Source organism: Embiotoca jacksoni, unplaced genomic scaffold (genome assembly GCF_022577435.1).
Source record: "Embiotoca jacksoni isolate LCO1_2020_lvr unplaced genomic scaffold, fEmbJac1.0.p SCAF_9, whole genome shotgun sequence".
In the NCBI taxonomy this organism is placed as follows: Eukaryota; Metazoa; Chordata; class Actinopteri; family Embiotocidae; genus Embiotoca; species Embiotoca jacksoni.
Window position 1 is genome coordinate 1,778,380 of NW_027185447.1, and position 20,336 is coordinate 1,798,715.

Here is a 20,336-nt window from a genome sequence, read left to right on the forward strand (position 1 = left end):
TTTAATTTTGACCTACTGACGTACTACTGTACTAGACAACCAACATCAGGTCAGGTATGCTACGAGGTAACATAAATGTGACTGGCTGTGCACTTGTTGTTTTTTGACCCCTCCCCTTTCCACAAACACCCCACACACGTGACATATCACTAATAGAGTTTTGGAAAATGTCAATAAAAAAAAAAATTATGATACACAAAAAAGGCTATATCTTAGTGTACAAGATGGGAAGGTCATATATATACCTATTGCACTCAGTATAGTAGGTGTGAAATATATTTAATCTCTCAGGTGTTGACTTGACATGGCTCATGTGCATATGGTCCCACCCTGAAACCATCCCGAGTAGTGTTATGCCATTGCAGGTATGCTTACTTTTAAGATTTACCTCCTGAAACTCTATATCCTTGGTGTGCAAAGATAAATCTGAGTGTGACACACAATAAGGCAAAATATAAATCATTTTGTGACACAAAATTAGTCTCTTGAACATTTCTCCAAATTTAGCTTTTTTGGTGAAAAACTGGATACTTTCTTCAAACATGCAGACATCACTCGAGTTGGACTGCGCTATGTATCTGTATATGTAAGGCAATAAATTGTTAGGAAATATTGGTATGTCTAGATAATTTTGTAAAGCTGTTTACATGATTTTATAACCAGTCTCATTACTGTTTTAATAATGTCACCATATTTCCAGGTCTCAGCAATTACTTAGTGTTACAGTCGGTGACTGAAACAAAACTATGAAGACAAGACACATTTATAACTTGTATGTCTCCTTGAAAAAAACTTAGAAGCCAGCTCTGACTGTTTTGGTTGCTCCACGTTCACTGAGTCTCACTGCGAATGATGTAAATGCTGTTTCACTGCTTGGGATATGTAACATCAGGCAGCGAAGTAGCCTGCTGCTGATACCGCTGACTTCTCACCTTTCCTCCGCAGGTTACATTCAAAGCGGAAGACAGCAAGCCGATGGCCATCTGCCAAGTGAATGTGGAGCCAACACCCCACGTTGTTGACCAGACTTTCCGACTTTATCACCCTGAGCTGTGTTTCCTTAAGAAGGCCATCCGCCTGCCACCATGGCACGACCCCGCAGGTTGTCCCCCATGAACCATCACTCTGCCCCGCAGCTCCTATTCATCCTTCACTGACTGTGTTTAGATAGTTCTGAATGAGTTTTATTTCATTTTAATATTTTGCAGTTTCAGTATGGGTTTCATGCTTGAATGAGAGAATACATCTTTAATAGGTACCCCTTCTTACTCTGTAGTATGGGCTTAAAAAGGTGCATGTAAATGTGCAAATACATAAAATACAGTAACATATTTACATGACATAGATAGGCGAATGGGAATGAATAGTGTATTCTGCCCTCATTTCATTGTGCTTTAACTAAAATAACAATCTTCCAAAATAATACAATTTTCATCACAAAAGGTAAGTAACAAAGGAGACGTACAGTATGTGGAACTAAGGCGGGAAATTAAAAATGGATCAAATGAAGAAAGTAGTAAAACATGTACAGCACACACACATGTTTGTGTGTCTATATTATGGATGCATACATTAAAAAAAAAACATATCAGATTGAACTCTTTCCTTAATATTGGCAGGGTTGCCAATATTAAGGAAAGAGTTCAATCTGCTGCTAGAACTGTTCCCATTCATAAACACTGCTTAAATACACCATTTCCATATTGTTTGTGGGTTAATCAGATGGAGACACTGACATTTCCGTGCGCTGCAGCGACCCGAACATCATCTGCCAGACAAGGATGCTGGTGAGAGAATGACATTATTTTATTACACCTTTTTAGTTCCTGCTCCAAATAACCAGCACTAATATTAGCAGGGGATTAATTCATGGGGTGATAACTGTTCAGGGGGGAAACACTTTATTCCAACTCTCCTGTCATGAATTTCTGCCGTTTTAATAGACAAAAGGCTTGCCCTTGCATCATACCGTACACTTGTAGCTAATGTGGGGTTTCTTTTATTCCTGCTTCTTTTACTCTTTTTGAACCTTCCATTTTAATATCTTTCTGCCTCTTACTTTTTCTCTGCCTAGGTGCCAGGGGAGCCTCAGGATGTGTACTTGAAAGTGCCGGGGAGTCCCAGTCCACAAAAAAAAAAATTCTTTGTGATGGTTTTCACGTATGTATTATTTACTGACCAGGCGCACTGTACAGAGTGAGCACAACACACACACACACACACACACACACACACACACACACACACACACACACACACACACACACACACACACACACACAGCTTAGCCTGAAGAAGCATTCTATTTTGGACTAATTAAATTGTTCATGCAGGCTTGAATTAATTAACTAATTAGATGGAGGTTTGGTGGTCTGACTGCCTGAAGTAACAGAATCCATCCTCTAGTCCCCCATCATTATTATGTGGGTTTGTTAATATGTAGGTCTAATGTTTTCCTGTCATGAAATGTCAGGGATTTATCATTCAGCTCTGATGTCATCGGTATGATGAAGTTCTGACTTTTATTTACATTCAGTGTTTCTCATCAAAACACCGTGTGTATCCTTGAGGCCTGACTAAAGTGTCAAATATATTTGTATCGTCATAAAACACCTGCAAAGACTATATTTGAATAATGTTACTGCTGCTGTCTGTCAGTTAGTTGAATGTGGATGCATCATGCATATACTCATTCACATGCAAGACACAGACAAAACAGAAACATTTCCACACAGCTCTACTGGTTGTCAAAAACTCTTCCTTATGAGAGTTTCCTTTTTCTTTTGATCATGTGCCATCAAAGTCATGTGTCTGTACAGGAATTAAGCCCATTGACAAAAACACAAGTAACACCTAACATATAAAATAGAGTGCAGCGGGCACACGGCACCTTCATCACACGCCGAGACACCGGGATCATTCAGTCCTCCTGGGTTGAAGTAAAATCAATCAGCCCTACATTTTCAAGTGTGTCAGTATTTTTTTTTTTGTAATTGTATTAAACACTAACTTAAATGGAAGTAATAATGGAAGTTAAAACTAGATTTTGACACATGGCAACTCAACTGGGGCTCAAAATTATCTGGTTCAATTCAATTCACCTATTTTTATATTGCACTAATCACAACATCCTGTTTGTCATTTGAGGATACTTTACATATTAAAGTTGAAACCTTACGATAATACTGAGAAACATGATTCAACAATTCCTACCTTCAACAACAAACTCTGACAGACAGAGGTGGGCAGGCATCTGCATCAACCGGTTAGGATGAGAGGAGAGCAGTGGGTGTCTGACAAACTAGGAGCTGGTTCCAACAGAAGAGGAGCCTGTTAGCTAAAGAATCAAATTAAATGGAATTTAATTGACCCTTCTTAGTTAATATTTAACTTTCAGGTTGTAAATCCCCAAACAATTTAGCAATGAATCAGATTATCAACATCAAATGGCACCCTGTGAATCTGTGAGGTTTTGGATCCCGTAGAGTCTTGTTTGAAGAAAATATCCAAGGAAAAAAACATCAACAAATGTCAACAAAGCATCACTGGAGAATTCACTGTGTACATTTGTTACAACGTTATCATGTTGAACATCCCTTATCAGCTGCTTCAGTCCAACGTTACTGATGTTGTGTCTGTCCTCTAAAACTCGTATCACTTCAATTCCATTCCAAATATTTCTAAATGCTCCTTGAGAGCAGAATTGAGCAGATGACTGTATGGCCTCCCACTCTTATAGCCACATATCCTTCATCTCAGCAGTGAGAGGATGATGATGATGATGTTCCTCCTTATTAAAATGCTACTGCAGCCGTGGATCAGCCCTTCTCATCTGCGATCTAATGCTGCTCCCCCTCGGTCTCCAGGGGGCCTCAGCATAATTGTTCTTGATGTTGTTTTTCTCTGTAGTGATAAGTGGATGGCAGCGCCCTCCCAGATCTGGCAGATGTACGTGCATTTCCTGGAGCGGGTGGACGTCAGCTGTGTGACTGGCCAGCGGATCTGTCAATCACTCGTTCTGAGGGGCAAGCAGGCTGTTCGCAAGGTCAAATGTTTCTCATCACACCCCAAGGAGATTGAGGTACACTTAAATTGCTCTTTTCAATTTGTAAATAATATAAACAGTAACTTATGTAACATATTTTACATCATGTTCTCTCTAGTTTGGGCTGCGGGCCTCTGTCAACACATATGTTTCACAGAAATCATATTGAAGCATTGTGGGGAGGAGAGGGCTTCAGAGGTCCACTTAGTTTCTATGAGCAAATACTTAATTGGAAAGATGACAAAATAATACTTTAAATAAGGGAGGGTCTTGTTTTATTGCTGCAGCTTTCAGTTCTAAGTCTCAAAATGTCTCATACCTAAATGGAACCAAACACCTGCTTTTCCAGTTATATTTCTGTGTGTGTGTGTGTGTGTGTGTGTGTGTGTGTGTGTGTGTGTGTGTGTGTGTGTGTGTGTGTGTGTGTGTGTGTTCCATCTAATGTAGTAAAACATTTGTATTTTGTGGAACATGTGTGGAGTGCAAGAAAAATAATGTATTATTGCTCTTTTGGATGGCAGCTGCCCTTTAATTAGTGGAGCATCATGCTCCTGCAATAGCTCTGTTGGTGTATTCGAGGCTGTCTGGGTAAACTGCATTTTGGAACAGGTTTTGTTTCCCTCAGGTCTGTTCAGACTTTAGGATAAGCCACTCAATTCAATGCAATTTTATTTATATAGCACCAAAACACAACAGGTTATTTCAATGCACTTAACACAGTAAAGTCTTGACTACAGAATTGTACAACATTATACAGAGAAACCCAACAATTCAACATTCCATTTTAACAGAAAGAACCAGGCTTAGAGGTGGGTGGACATGTGCCTCGATGTGCATAATTTAATTTTCTATATAAATTATGTGCATAATTTAATTTATATAGAAAATTAAATTATGCACATTTGCCTAAGGTAGTTTGTCGATGGGTCCAATTTGAATTTTAGACCCGTGAGGACCTCGAACGGAGAGTTCCATTCAAATCTTCATAACTACAAGAGAAAATGGAAAACCAGGCACTCTAGTTAAATACATGAATCTTGTTTGGATTTAATTTAGAAAGAGATAAAGAACATGCAAACAGCTGGAGTAGTTTAAGGTGGTGGACTAAGTGTTACATCTTATTTACCACCTGTACATGTTCCCTCACACATTTGTCCTGCTACTTAATGTTAGCTTATGGTCTGGACAAGTATGACACTGTACCAGCATATTATTAATCAGGTGGGCTTTGGATTTGGATTGCCTTGTTAAATATGTGAAAACAGCATGCTCAAGCTAAAATAAAACTATTTAATCTTCAAATATAGTTTTATGTAGGAATAGTTTATTTCATTCGTTCTGTTCATTTGTTAATTGTACAACATGACAGAGATATGAAGCAACACAGAGAACAGAGAGAAAGTGGAATCAAAAGAACTCAAACATCAAGTCTTACCTATCTAAAGAGAAGTTGATCATTTTATTCTTGACAAGTTTCTTCCCGTATTAGCAGTTTTCAACTTGCATATCCAAAATGATATTATGCAAATTGCTCCACTAGCAGCAGGAAACAATAGAATAGCGACACTCTCTTTTGTTATAACCCCAGGTTAAGATTCAAATCATTATCAAGAACATACAAATGCAGATTGACAGCATAATGAGTCGTTTCATGTCTTTTCATTTCATTTTATTAGGTTCCCTCATCACTTTCTGCAATCATGTCAGATTATGTCGGGACACAATCTGAAGAATTAGCGATGGCTATATGCTCTCTGAACATATGAAATTATGTTCCAGGAGTGTCAGATTGCCCTCTATTTTTAATAGATTTCTTTCTTATTCATAACCGAGTACAAAAGCAGAGGGAGTTTGACAATGCTTCTCACTCAGAGTTGCAGCAAAATGGCATTTCATATTACTCAATCATGGTAAAAAAAATAAAAAGTGATGGAATGTCACAGCCACCATGGGAGCATACAGTACGACCCAAACTTTCCCCTTTAGAAATATGGTACCGGCTGAAAAATAGACAGATGTATTTTTAAAAGGTTTCACCGTATGCATCAGCGGTCGCTTTGATGTGACTCTCTCGGCAGGTCTCGGCACTGTGGAATGCATCGGGGAAGTCTTATAAAGCAGGATAAAGCTCAGCATTAGAGAATAGCTTGGCTTTTCTCAACAGATTGAAAAGGAGCTGCGCAGTAAATCTCATTCTCATGTCCTTATGTCTGTCACTTGCCTGCCTCTAGTTTCTCTCATTTCATTGTCTGCTGCTTCTTTTTGCCTTTTTCACCCAACCTCATTCACCTGTTCTCTCAGCCATTCTCCTGTAATCTGTGCACCACCTTTACTTCCCTCTGACTCTGTTAAACACCTTTTTTTTTTTTTTTTTTTTTTTTTTTTTTTTATCTCTTCTTATTAAACGTATCCCTTCTTCTCCACACTGTGTCACACTCTTTCTGTCACTCGGTCAATGCCTCTCTGCCGTCTGTGTGTCTTCTTCATTCTCACAACCCATCCAATCAACAGCATCGCTTCACCTAACTGCCAAACCCAATCAACCTTTACCGCTCTGCAGGTGGACCCGGCGGCTGTGTTTGTGTTGCCTCCAGCAGCAGTGCAGGAGCTCCAGCTGAAGTTGCAGCCGTGGCAGGCCGGCAGCCGCTTCCTGTACGTGAATGCAGTGGACGTGGAGCACCGGCGGCTGGTCACTGCCTGGATGATCTGCCTCAATGTCCACCGTCCCGTCCTGTCCAAGGTGGGAGGCTTTTTTTTTTTTTTCCCCTGGCTTTACTTATGTTTGACTGTGTGTACTTATTATCCCATCATAGTCATTATAAACCCCCGCACTGCCCTTCTCACAGAGTGGTCACCATTCTCCAATGAACTGTACTTTAGTAACTTTATGTGGTGCCATTTTATTCACTTTGTCAGCAGCAGGTGTAAACACAGTGCCATGTGTCTGCTTCAACACCAACGGCGAGAGTAATGCAGTGTCAACAGACCTGCTCATTACAGTTTCATCCATCTGCTTCAAATGTTGAAATTTTAGCCCCCCTCCCATTTGGTATTGAACAATAATCATTTGATTATTTTTGCAGTGCTGAACGCTACAAAGAATGCGTATATGTTGGAAAAAAAAAAAAGCCCTGGAAAGCGCTAGAAGCCAGAATTCAGGGGAACAGTCTCGTCACTGCACAAGGTCACATGCTAACACGAGCATGCTACGATAGCCCGCCAAGCCAGCTGGTTTACAAACTGTCAGTAGAGTATTGCTGGTTAGTTACCGAGCTTGGTTGCTACTAGGGCAATACAAATATGTATTTGTAGCATCTACTCTTGTCTAATAACTGAGTAGTTTGAATTCCAGCTGTGCAGGCTTGCATTAAACTGGAAGTCGTGGTTGAGCTAATTTGGTATATTTCCCACCATTTTGGACTTTCCTAGTCTTTGACCTCAAAGGTTCACACTGTCAACACAATTGGTCAATAGCCCATATTTGACAGTCAAAGTTCCGAATGCAACAGAGTTTTGTTGTTAGTATCGTATTAAATATCATTGGGACTTCAGGTTAACCTGTCGCGGGAGTCCATACTTTTTACAGATGAAAGTCCTTTTACATGTCTTAGGTAGAGCTACTGCATGTGTGAAAAAAGTTCTGTAAAGCTTTTGGTGTGTGAAAGGGAGCTGCATGAAACTTGATAAATGTCCTCAATTACTGTACTCAAGTCAGTGCTCGTTGGAGGCGTCTGGAAAAAAAAGTCTGAGAGTCCAAAAATGAAAAACAAAAAAATAAATCTGGGGCTGTGGAGTTAAAAAGAATTGAACTCACCAGGCATCCGTGGCCGATTACTCACCTCACCAACAGTTAGAGACGACATTACTCACTTAACACACCAGAATATACAAACAAACTGGCCCTGGCCCATTTACACTGTGGATAAAGCGGGCATTTTGAAAAGGACAAAAACGTCACGGCATAAACAAAAATGATATCTCTTTGAAGCTTTATGTGGTAACTGTCAATATGAATTTAGTTGAAATTCATGCTGCAGCTTTTTTTTTTCAGTTCCTAAAAACAGCGGCATGATAAACAATTCTCTTATTCTGCCTAACTAAAAGCCACTGGTGACTCAGAGTCATACTCAGTGCTTGAATCATCCTGGTAGTTCCCTCGGCCTGCTGAACATTCCCAATCCCTTTATGGCTTTTGTCATGAAATGGATAAGTCTAGTGGATCCCAGGCCAGCACTCAGAGCCAATCCCCTCTGTATCTGGGGCCTGCCTCTCTAAACCAAATGTCTAACTGACTGACTGTGTACCTGACCAACTATCAAAGATGTCGACTTTACAGCTAATTCATCTTTTTCCTTTTGTGTAAAATGCATGTTCATGATGTTGTAATCAGTGCACACAACAGAAATAAAGTCAATCAGCCAACCTGCCGAAAAGTCTGGTGATGTGAATTTATTATGAAAACAGACCAAGGCAAAGAAAAGAAATTGTATTATAAACAACCAAGGAAAGTTTAATAATTCAACATGAGACATGTTGAGTTTACCAACAGTAATAAATAACTAAAATTAGTCCAATATTGCTTAATACTGCTTTATTTATATCCCACCAAAGATTTTCAAAGGGATTCAAATCCGGCCACTCAAGGTCATTTCAGTAACAGTTCTTAAACCAAGCAGTAGTTCACCTTTCCATACAACATTTTCTTGCATATTCAAGTTTACTCTTTTGGTCAGAACGATGTGCAGGGACTCTTTAGTGTTCTACATATAGTCTGCTCTGATAGTTTTATTCCTGACTTCAGTTGCTGTTTTTTGAACGTCACATTTCCCTTCCTTATCTTCCATACCCCCAAAAATTGCTGCTGTGGCACGAGTTTTAAACTTGTGTGTGATACTGAAATTGGGCTCACCAGTAACTAAACAGTATGGTGTCAACCGTATGCGTGTGTGTGTGTGTTTGTTTGCAGGCGTTCGAAGTGTGTGTCCCAGTCGGCGGTGGGCGTGGCAGCTCCAGGAAAATCACCTACACCAACCCTTACACTAAAAGCCACACATTCCTGCTCCGCTCGGACCATCCAGACATGCTGCAGTTCAAAGAAGACAAATTCCAGGTAACACAACACAGGAAGTCGTCCAGCTCTTTAACTTTTGATAGAGTAAAATCAATTAAATTTGATTAAAGGTATCTACATTGTTAACATGAGTTTTAATGAAAAGTGCTGTGGACCAACAGATTAAACAGATCCATGATGTGTACGGAAATATGGGGAAAGTGAAACATCCGCTGTTACTTTGCCTGTGTAAGCAGCAGTATTGACATAAATAGAAGTGTATTTGTGAGACAGGCAACTGAAAAGGCAGAAGTTCCTGTGTAGACAAACATTTTAAGTCTTCAGTTTTGGTGGACATTTAAACATGTTCCTGATGTTGTTATGTTTCAAATACATGGGCCAGACGTGGCCATCAAACAGGCGGGATGTGGGGGGTGGGGGGTGGGGGGGGTCTGTTGTCTGGTACAATGTAGTAGTTCCCGGAGCTATTCCTCTTTTGCATCCTGAGTATGGGATGGAAACAAAACAACGTTGGTCCCCTGGAGAGGAAGATCACTGGTGGCTCAGAGACTGCACAGAATATTTTTTTTCAATTAATGACAACAAGTAACTCTTTGTGTTAATAGATATATTAGGCCATGGAATAAACTGATCACACACATCCTTTTTATGGTATCAATTTTAGACAGCAAATTACAAGGTAAGCATAGTAAAACAGTCTGGGCCTGTTTATGATGCTATCAAAACAATTCCAAGCAGACAGAAGGTGCTTACAGCAGGTCCATGTCTATATTTATATAAGGTGAAAACAGTAATATACTGTAATATCCAGACAGGCATCTTCACACGGACCACAGAAAATTTCAAACAGGCCTTGTCTTGCCCGTGGGCCAGAATTTGAATAGACTTGGCTTAAAGCCATCTCCACCAACTTCAGTCTGATCTACAGGCTCGAAGGAGTCATCCTGATGTAGCACACAGCTGTTGAGCAGGTTCTTGATCAGTCTGTTGGTGATGGGCTTCATGGTTTCAGAAGGTCAAAACTCGTGAAAGGTCACCGAGATCAAAACATCAATAAACTGGGTCAAGAGTGCAGTGATCAGTCCGATAACATTAAACTCTAGAGGAGCTGCACGGCTGAATTATTTGATCTCTATTCAAGTTAGCATCGGGCTAATCCAGCATTTTGCAGGCTACAACAAGCAGAAGTCTCTGGTGCACTGCTCTGCCTAAATGTAACAACTCTGCACACTGTGAAATACAGAGGGATACTTGTGGCGGTGATGGTTTAATCAGCATTGTTTAAATCTGTTTCATAAGAGCTTGAATATCATGAACCTTCATAAATGTGTAAAAGTCCTGCTGTATAGTTTTAGATTACAGCACAGATATGATGAAACTGTAGATGAAAGAGAAAACAGTTGCATCATGGTGTGTATGAGGACTTAGATATTCCAGAACTGTATTTTTCTGTACGACTGAGATTTTGGCCTGATATCCGCCTCTGGATCAGCTTTGTTGCACTCCTTTTCAAAATCATGAATTGTCGATGCTGCAACATCGCTGATTAAGCGTTGTATCAGTGCACCAGACAGACATTGTTGAACCTTGAGGAAAAATTCTGACCAACATGCTCATTGTGGAGAATCACGCGATGGGAAGCGCAGCCATCCTAAATAAACTTGACTTTCTTGTCATCCTGACCGGTGAGTAAAAGACATCAATGACGTGTCGCTTCTCATGATGTCTGTTCGTTCCTCTGCAGTTTCATTGTTTTTCTCTCTGAACACAATGACAGGAATATAACAAAGTAATCACTGCTGCTGGTTTATTGTTATGTGGTCAGCCTCTCCGTCTCTCGTTGCTGAATCACTCACAGACATGAAACACTGGAGTCACTGCTGTTGCTGCCTTTCATTTGCTGAGGTGTGATAAAATAGCAAAACAAATGGGAAGCCATCATTTTAAATTAGCAAATAAATGAAGGAGATGCAATGGGACCCTATTTCCACATAAAAAATGAAAGAGCCTCACTGTTGTTGACCAGAAGACACTGCATCAATTAGACAGGAGGTGGGCAGAATGAAAAACAGCCCATTCCTTTTTCCATCTTGTCAGCGAGGCTCTAGGTGTCTTATAAAGAATTTACTGTGCCCGCAGCATTAAGCAAATTTGGAGAGACCTTTCTCTTTTTTGACATAACTACCTCTATAAAAAACCAGCTGTCAAGAGGAAAAGCAAAGTTTAATACCGCAGTGCTTTTGGGGAAGATTACAACATAAATCCCCCAAATTGACCCATATTTCTGTTGTTGGCTATTACAGGAAACGTAAGAAGACACTTCAGGTCTGATTGAAATACTGGGAGAACCAAAAAAAAATGACCAAATACAGACCTTGAACGCCGTTTTCCCTGAAGAAAAACATTACAACATAAGGCATTGTCTCCCTTTTAATTAGAGAAAAGAATAATCAAATTTACACTCTGCCTGGTAATTTAGACCAAAAAACAAAACAATGAGTGGGATGTCAGGAGGTTGGAACAATTGTGAATGCAAACCAGTTGGTGTTTCCTCGTGTAATTATTTTCTTTTTCCAGACACCTCTTCTGAAATTAGGCAGGGGAAACCCACAGTGACGATACACAATAACCTGGATAAACATCCAGCTCTATTTAGAGGACATTTATGTCCTCTGAAAATGTTTTACCTTCTCCAGACAAATTAGTATAATTACTGCAAATCTAATGGCCTGCACTGAAGACGCTGAAACAAATATGGTTTACTATGAGTTTTACTTGAAAGGAGGACATGGCTCAGAGGACGAAGAAATACGACAAAACAAGACGGAACAACCTGTGATTCAAAATTTAGATGTTATATTTCCTTGTGAAGAAAGACCCCAAAGCTTTTTAACATCATTTTAAATCTGTATTTTATTTAGTTTGGAGAAGTAGAGTCTCCACAGCTTTCAGGTTTTAAAGTATGTAGCAGATTAAATCTTTTTCCAATTGATGCACTGAAAGACAAATGTTTTTTTTATTTTGAAAATCTAGGTCCCTGACTTGAAATGTATGAATACTGTGAAGTTTGGTGACAGATCTGTAACTGGTGTATTACCTATACTGTATGTTTTATGTGCAAAACTGTTGTTCTTATTTACTGTGGCGGTTTTAAGAGATTACTTTGACATATAGCTGTAATTTAGTGTATACATGATAATGAGGTCCTGGAGCTGTTCGTCATCACAAGTCAGTTTAGCTGTGGCTCTTATTGGGCTCTCTGGGGCTCATTTGGTTCATGTTATCATATTAAGTCAAGTGGTTTTATGTATATAGCACAATTATACACAACAGCAGCTGACCACAGTGCTGCACAACATCAGACAACTAAAACAAAATAAATAGAGTTAAAAAAAATTAAGCAATTAAAAACAAATTAAACAATAAAACAACATTAGAAAAATACCTGCCTGTGTTTTCTCTGTATTGGTATAGCTGAACAGTAGTTAATACTCAAAAACTATAATAGCATATTCAGCTCACAGCTACAAGTTTGTGCCATCAAATCAAGGTTTGAAGCATTGTTGACTACAGATAAGGCTTCTGTAATAATGTGAACAGTGCACATCCAATCAGATTTCATCTTCAATATGAATACACATTGCAGAGAGATTTGACTCGTTGATGCAAAGAGCAGCTCTACTGTTCAAAATGTAAAAACAAAGCATTCATGTCAATGAGGTGTGTTTGTTGTGTTCTCTGTGGTCAGATCGGCGGTGGAGAGAATTACACCATCGGACTACGATTCGCCGCCAGCCAGAGTCCAGGCTCAGCGGAGATCCTGGTCTACGTGAACAACCTGGAGGAGAAGACGGAGGAGACGTTCTGTGTTAAAGTCAAGTATTCGTGAGCTGATGGTTGTTTCAAACAGCGAGTCAAAGCTTCTGTCTGGAAATGTTGACGGATATATTTGAAACAAACTCAAAAGAGTACAAATCAGCTGTTTTTGTTAATGGCTAGTGGGTATAACTTTGTATTAGATCAATATTTATATTTTTTATTACATGTGTTTTCTTTTTCAAGTTTTTGTACAAGGTGGGATGTAGGAATATGAAGTATGAATGAAGTCTGTCTGCTGGCTCAATGAGCTTCACTGAAATGAGGTCACGTCTCCAGAATCGAATATATTGAAGGCAAAACAAGCAGCCAAAGCTTTTTTCTTTCAGAAGCTTTGAACACACAACACTTCATACACTAAAGCGGGGCAGAAACTAAGCTCATCCGTCCTTTTACGCACAAAGGCTGAAATTTGGCTGCATGAATGAAACAAAAGGAAGTAACTGAAGTCACACGAGTCCTATTTTGTTTAAAGCAAAGCAGCGCAAAGTCTGCAATTTCGGTGGCGAGGCCGTTTCCCAGTAGTGAGCTGTCCTCATGCGAAACGTCCGCCGAATGTCTGACAGTTCTGCCCCGACCATCCGGAGGTGGGCTGAGGGTGAAAGCAATAACATTTTATCGACTTTAATTACCCAGCAAACCCACTCGAATGCCACTTGATGTTTGAGTTTTAATCTAAGACAAGCCAGGGGTCCGCTCTCCGTGTCCCCTCACCTCCCAAACAACTTATCCTCATCACCGGCATTATTAGGAACAGTGCCCGTAATGAGGTATGATTTTCCAGTGAGGCGCACATCTCTTCACATCGCCCTCATTAACACCAGCACCCTTTTAAAACCCACCACGTTCTCCCTCCCGCCCTCTCGCTCGCTCTGCTGTGTGTCTCTCTGATGGAGGCGGAGGGAGGGAGAGAGAGACGGCTATGCATATTGTGTTATGTAACACGGTTACACAATCCCTCCACGCTCCCTCCCTCCGTCCTCGCTTTCTCTCTCTCATTAGAATGCAGGCTGCAAAATAAGCCTCAGCACATCAGCACAGCCTTATAAAATGAAGACACCAGCCGAGCCTGGCGCACTTCATCTTTACCGTCTTTGGCACGGTGTCTGAAGCAGAAAGCCTGAACGTCCTCTGTGTTTCATGTTAATGTGGTAACACCATCCAAAGATGCATGTTAAAGCTGTATTCAGGGGATAATTCGTTCCCTGTAACGTTCGACAATATACACACTGCTAACATGAGAAAACATGTGCAATTTGACATATTCGGCTTAAAGAATGGTTTGAATGTTGAATTAAAGTGTGTCTTAATACAATGCTTAAATGCCTTATGTATGAGTCATTGGCTGAAGTGTTTGCTTTCTAGCATGACTGCGATAGAAGAAATGGGACAAAATTCAAAATCCTGATTCTGTCCAAAACCATAAAGTTCAGTTGAGGATACTTTGAGGCATCAGCTATCTAATTTATCCCCTTTCTTTTTAAGAGATAAGGTTTTTTCAGACAAAATTCACTCCATAGACTATATAAAAGATATATATATATATAAAAGATATATATAGCTTCCAGGTCCTAAACGTAAGACCAGTGTTGAAGTGCCTTAGACTGCAATACAACCGAGGGCCTCTAGAGGTCGACTCCAAAAAGGCTATGGCTCCATAGACTCCCATTCAATTTCTTCATGAAAGACAAAGTAAATTGTTTTTTTCTACAATACATAGCGGTGTTGTTCCCTGAAGGCCCTCCTTATTAGTTTTCTGGCGGTCAATCTGAAAATATTTCCATCATTAATTAGATATTAGGCCTCAAAAAGCGGTATGTTTGGGGGGGTGTCTGCCACAGGCCTGTGGTGCAGTCAGGTTTCCACTATAGATGGGCGGGGCATGGTGTCCTCAGCTATCAGATCGAGTCAGATTCACCGCTCGTTCTTCCCCTAGCTCGTCTAAATATGGTCACTACCGGCTTCAAAATAGCAAGATGGCGACGGCCGAAATGCCAAACTCAAGGCTTCAGAACGGTAGTTCACAAACTAATCGGTGACGTCGTGATTGGTTGCCGTCTGTTTCCACCCTTTAAGTGAACGCACTGGCAGCAAACCTACATATGACGACCAGAAGGATGGTGGTCACTTGATTTTAACTAAAGTTTTGCTGGTAATATGAGCGGCCTTCAAACGCATTTATTGAAACTGACTTTGTGTCCATGTTCAAATAAGACAGGACTCAAGGCTGTCTTGTTTTGTAGTTGCAGTTTTTATTGTTTTGTAGTTTTGTTTTTCCTGAACCAATCAGTAGGAAGAGTTATATTCGTTCTGTGGACTTCAAAACCTGCACAGCTGCTTTTCAGCTGCTGCGAGTTTGTGAGATATAAGATGGACGGTACAATCGCAGCACGGGTAACGTTTCCTCTCCCAGTCCTCACGGCTGGTGTCTGCTGTGGGTGGAGATGGTGAGCAGCCGTCATGTTTCCGTGCATCGCTGCCTCTGTGCCGAGAAGATTTCCTGCTGCCATCCGTCCCGATTTTGGGATTTTTCGCGTCTCTGTTTTCTATTGTGGCTCTACTTTGTGTGAAAAGTGTTACTCTGGTGCTTTTAATACCTGGATCGTGCTCGGTGCAGCAGCCCCATGTGTAAACTGCTGTGCTCTCTCACTGAGGGGGCAGAGCCGTGCTGACACCTTATTAGCAGTGCAGGTCCACTTGTTGTCGGTTCCTCCTGAAAGAGCACAGACGCCCGCCACAACAGCTCACACTGTCTGCTCACCTTGTTAGTGTGGTTAGACGGCTCCTGTCTTGCTGCCCAGCAGAGGGGCTTCCTTCATATTTTTCCTGGCTGGAAGGATGCCTGTTGTTGCCCTGAATTAGAGAGAACCAGGCCGACCCGTTGGTGCATGTCTGTGTGTTCGTGCGGTCTTTGTGTGTGTGTGTGTGTGTGTGTGTGTGTGTGTGTGTGTGTGTGTGTGTGTGTGTGTGTGTAGATGTGTGTGTAGGTGTGTGTGTGTGTGTGTGTGTAGGTGCCTGAATGGCCTAAGCCATGAGAGTGGGTGCATGTCTGTGAAAACATACAGCAACGCAGGTATCAAAGAGCTGTGTAACCGAAAGAATACGCAACCTAGCAACCAGCTCTTCCTCGTGTTCACCACTGGTTTGAATAAGGCAGTCATGCAGAGACAAGAAGGGAGTGTGTTAATGTGACTGCGATTCCCTTCAGACTGAAAACACACATTACAACACAGCATGTGATATTTTTATGACTAAAAATCTCAAATTCACAGCTTCATTTCTTTCCAGATCCAATTCGGTGATTTCGTTTTCCGCGGCTTTGAAAACAAAACTCCTGCTGTGACACCGCTGATCAGGGTGTGGCTTGAACTGCAGCTTCTTCGGAGGTTTCCGCCCACAGATTTTACCCGCTCTGAAACATTGACACGCAATCCGTGTAAAAAGCGGGAGAACCTGTGAGAAAAGAAAGCAAGAAAAAAAGAAAGGCGTCTTGAAGAAAGAGCTCTTAACGAACTGAGATCGAATCACCTCGTTACCCGTCTCAGCGGGACCCGCCCTCAGACGTGACTGCCGAGCACAAAGAGAGAGCGAGAGTGTTCAACTGAGGGAGCGTCGCTGTTCCTGTCGCTGCAAACATGCACTCAGACCGAAGACGCTTCTCAGTAGATGGCAGCCTTACACATACAGCAACTTCCCACTCTTGTTCTTCCTTCTTTCCTCTCAAGCAGTCGTAAATAAAAGAGTTAGTCAAAGCTGACCTCCAACCTGAAATGATCATAAAGCACAAATAACTCTGCTGGAAAAAGCAATACGTTTCTTCTTTTTCCTGTCGTTTACTTTGTTTTCTCCATAAATAGATCAATCAGCTTTGTTCTGTTTGCTTGTCTCTACTGTATGCAAACTGTACAGTGAGCATACAGCGGATTTCATTTGATAGGCCATCTTGAAAAGGAAGATAAACACTATTCCATAAATAAAATGGAGACTAAAAAAGCTTCTCTCCTGCTGATTTCCTTCTCCTTCTCCCTCATTGGGTTTAGTTTCACTGCTCTAACCTCCAACTGGATCAGGTACAGCTTATATTTTATAAAATGGATATTTTCAAATTTATTGAGCAACTGTTATCGGAGTTGAGCTGTGTCACAGGACATTTTAAAGTTAGTGGTTAATGTCTGGGAATGCTGACATGGCCAAAAACATGAGCAGTTTATTGATCGAACAAATGTATCTGGAAGACAAATTGGAGACAAGCAATACATTAATATCCAAACTGTCCACTGTAATGTCAAATTTGCAGACAGAATTCCATCTTGAACCTTACTTTCAACCATAATTAGTTTTACCTCTGAATGAAGTAGTCAGGTAATCTGGCTAATAACCCATCCACCAACTGAATTGACAGGCACCACATGAATACGTACATTAAACTATCTCTTCCTTATATTTTAAGCAGAAATGATGAGGGACAAAATCCACAGTCCCTGTTCTCAGTAAAAACTGACTGTTGTTGTGAGAGAGACTTTTATCCTTTACTTAGTGTACTAAATTACTTTGGATGAGAAAGTAATTTGCATAATGCAGAAGATTGTTGATAATCCACATGGGTTCGGTGAATTTTGAATGCAGTGGCTTATCAACCATATGTGTAGAGCTGCCAGAGCGAACAATGCCCTGCCACTTTTATTTCACGAAGTGAGGAAATAATCTGTTTACAGTTCTCTTTCTCCAGTTGAAATGAATTTGTATTTTTAAGCATTTGAAGATCGAATCACCTCTAAAGCGTTTATCATGCAACAGAGACGAGAACAACGGATGGAACGGTCAAAGTTGTTATGTTGACATTTAAGGTGTATCGATTGACTCAAAATGTCAACTCAAAGCCTCGTTTTGATCTGCTACCGTTTACCCCGTTAAACTCGCAGCATCGCTCGTTAATACAAACTCAACATGTCCTATATGCATTTCGAAGTAAAAGAAAGTATTATGTTGACAAGCTGATATTAGCTATCTGGTTATGCTTACATGTTAGCTGCCATTACAACAGATAATTCTTGTGAGAAAACATGAAACCTAAGCCTACATATGGTGAGAGCAGGACTCTTGATTGCCTCATTTGTCTTCCAGTACAAAAAAAACCTGCATTTCTTTTATCTTTGGTGCTGTAATTCTACAGTACAGGATACAGGAAGTCGGTATCTGTGTGCACTTAACGTCAGAAAACACACTGAATCATGGAGCAGTAATGGTCCCATTTGATGGCTCCCGTTGAGTTTGGTGACCATTTCACAAGCAGACAAAAAATATAAACCTGTGCATAAATATCACATTTTTCTGAGCTAATTGCAAAGACGTTCACTGAGCACACTCGTGCTTCCATGTTTGCTTTAAATCACCCTTCTTTTTTTTTTTTTTAAACAAAAGACATGTTTTCTGTCTGCAGGGATAATGCTTCAGCTGGAAACCGCCTGCTCTCTGAAAAGGTTGAGGGCGAGGGTATCTTCGGTCCATTTAAATGTGAGGGGTCTATGTTGCTACAGGGCACAGATAAAACAGAAAATACGAACCAGTCAGTCTGAGTTTATTAAATGCCAAGAAACCACAGGGTGGTTCGTACTTTACCATGTTCATACTTTGAGGTCTGATGCCTCAACATCAGTCACTCATCTTGATGCCGGCAAAGGAAGCAGCAAATTTGCAAAATACTACGAGGCCCGTCTACCTTCAAAATTGCTTGGATTTTTATCAGCCATGACGCTGCACCTTTGTTGTTTTTTTTGCACCTGACCAACTTTTTTTGAGCGTGTTACTGAGTTTGGCTTTTTTAACCTCAGTCCTCTGCTGCTGCACCTCATGCTGTGCCAGTGCTGTGGTCTCATGGAAGGGAATAAGAAATAGCTGTTTTTTTGTTCCTACAGTGCTCTGAGGGATCATAGGTCTGTCTCTGCAGACATCACAGGTTTCTTCCACAAGAAAAGCATCAAAAGCTACTGCGAAGGCTGCAGGGAGCGTCAGAAATCATACAGATATTATACACAAACACTGTTTATCTATGGATGTTAAACGTACAATGACTGTGTGGCACCAAAGCAATCAATTCAATGTATAGCTGAGGATACATGCTTCGCATAATGTCATGGTGGTCTTCAGGAGAGAGATCCTCCTCTAACTGGGTCAGTGGTTCATTAACAGTAACAGCTACAAATGATGTCCATTGCAGGGGACGTCTTCCAAGTGTCCTTGAACAATTTGCGGACCCAACCCGCTCCCTCACTGTTAATTACTAGTAGGACTGTCAGCTAAAAGCTTAAATTGAAACTGTAAATTAGCTGAAGTCAAGAAAGGAAAGGGCCAGTGACTGCAGTTACAGTGGGAGGTAAGGTAGATCAAAAGCTCTGCCAAATAAATTGATTGCACCCCCCTCTGGCTTTATAGTTGTGGTTCTGTAACAAAGAGAAAACTTTGCATTCTCAGCTGATTGCTTTGGCTGCTGGGTAACAATAATTCCTGTGGCCATTAAATAGAGTTTCATGTGGGTTTATAGGATATTAAACCAAAGATATATTGAAGGCCGGTGCAATCTGAAAGATTGTGTGACAAACGTAGCTACACTAAGTGAATGACGATGCAACATTAAGGACTGTGTGATCATATTTCCCAGTTTGCATTCTATCTGCAGAGATTTGAATATGTATATTTTTATGCATCTGGCAATGAGACCACCACAGTCTGGCGCACTGCAGCAGCCTGGGTCAGTCGAACCACAGCACATCAGAAAAGGAAGAAATTGAATTAGAGATCCTGGAGATATGGAAATGTGGAAAATATGGTCTTTGGGATATTGCTTTTTGGGGGCTTGTTAAATGAAAGTTTTGGATCAAAGGTAACACCACGATTTTAACACATTCCCTTTTGATTACTGCACTGCCATCTGTATTAAGTGAGCGGTTTGATCCAAACGAGTGGACTCCTTGCTGCTAGACACTAAAAATGTTGCCGCATTGAAGGAATGAACATTTTTGTCATCATACGTTTTTGGTGACGCATATAGAGAGAGTGCATTTTCGCATATTTTTTTTTTAATGGTATATTACTAAAAGGAGCCCTCTGAAAGTCTGCACTAGAATCAAAGAGAATAGTGATAGACTGTGGAAGCAGAGGGATGTTCTGTGCATGCTATGTGCTACTTTAACATACTCCGAGGCCTGATTCACCCCAGTGAGGGGTCACTGATCATAAAAGACTCAAAACAGCTCGTATCACTGATACTATGTCTGTCCAAGTTAGAGGGTGAGGAGGAAGCTGCGTCTTTGATGATTTCTTATGAGCAGAATTCTTAATGGAGAT

At 40.7% G+C, this 20,336-nt stretch overlaps 1 protein-coding gene across 6 annotated transcripts in view; it reads left to right on the plus strand.

Moving 5' to 3' along the window:
* Positions 1-14,319, plus strand: part of nphp4 (nephronophthisis 4) — a 182,050-nt gene extending 167,731 nt beyond the window's left edge. For 5 of the 6 annotated variants that reach the window (XM_069140665.1, XM_069140668.1, XM_069140666.1 and 2 more), the window contains 7 exons: positions 946-1,102; positions 1,723-1,787; positions 2,075-2,160; positions 3,910-4,081; positions 6,606-6,785; positions 9,012-9,155; positions 12,865-14,319. In XM_069140665.1, coding sequence (XP_068996766.1) covers positions 946-1,102; positions 1,723-1,787; positions 2,075-2,160; positions 3,910-4,081; positions 6,606-6,785; positions 9,012-9,155; positions 12,865-13,005 — 945 coding nt within the window. In that variant the 3' untranslated portion in view covers positions 13,006-14,319. Of the gene's footprint in view, positions 1-945; positions 1,103-1,722; positions 1,788-2,074; positions 2,161-3,909; positions 4,082-6,346; positions 6,403-6,605; positions 6,786-9,011; positions 9,156-12,864 lie in introns of those variants that run through there. The other variant, XM_069140669.1, reaches the window with a different exon arrangement.
* The last annotated feature ends 6,017 nt before the right edge of the window (positions 14,320-20,336 follow it).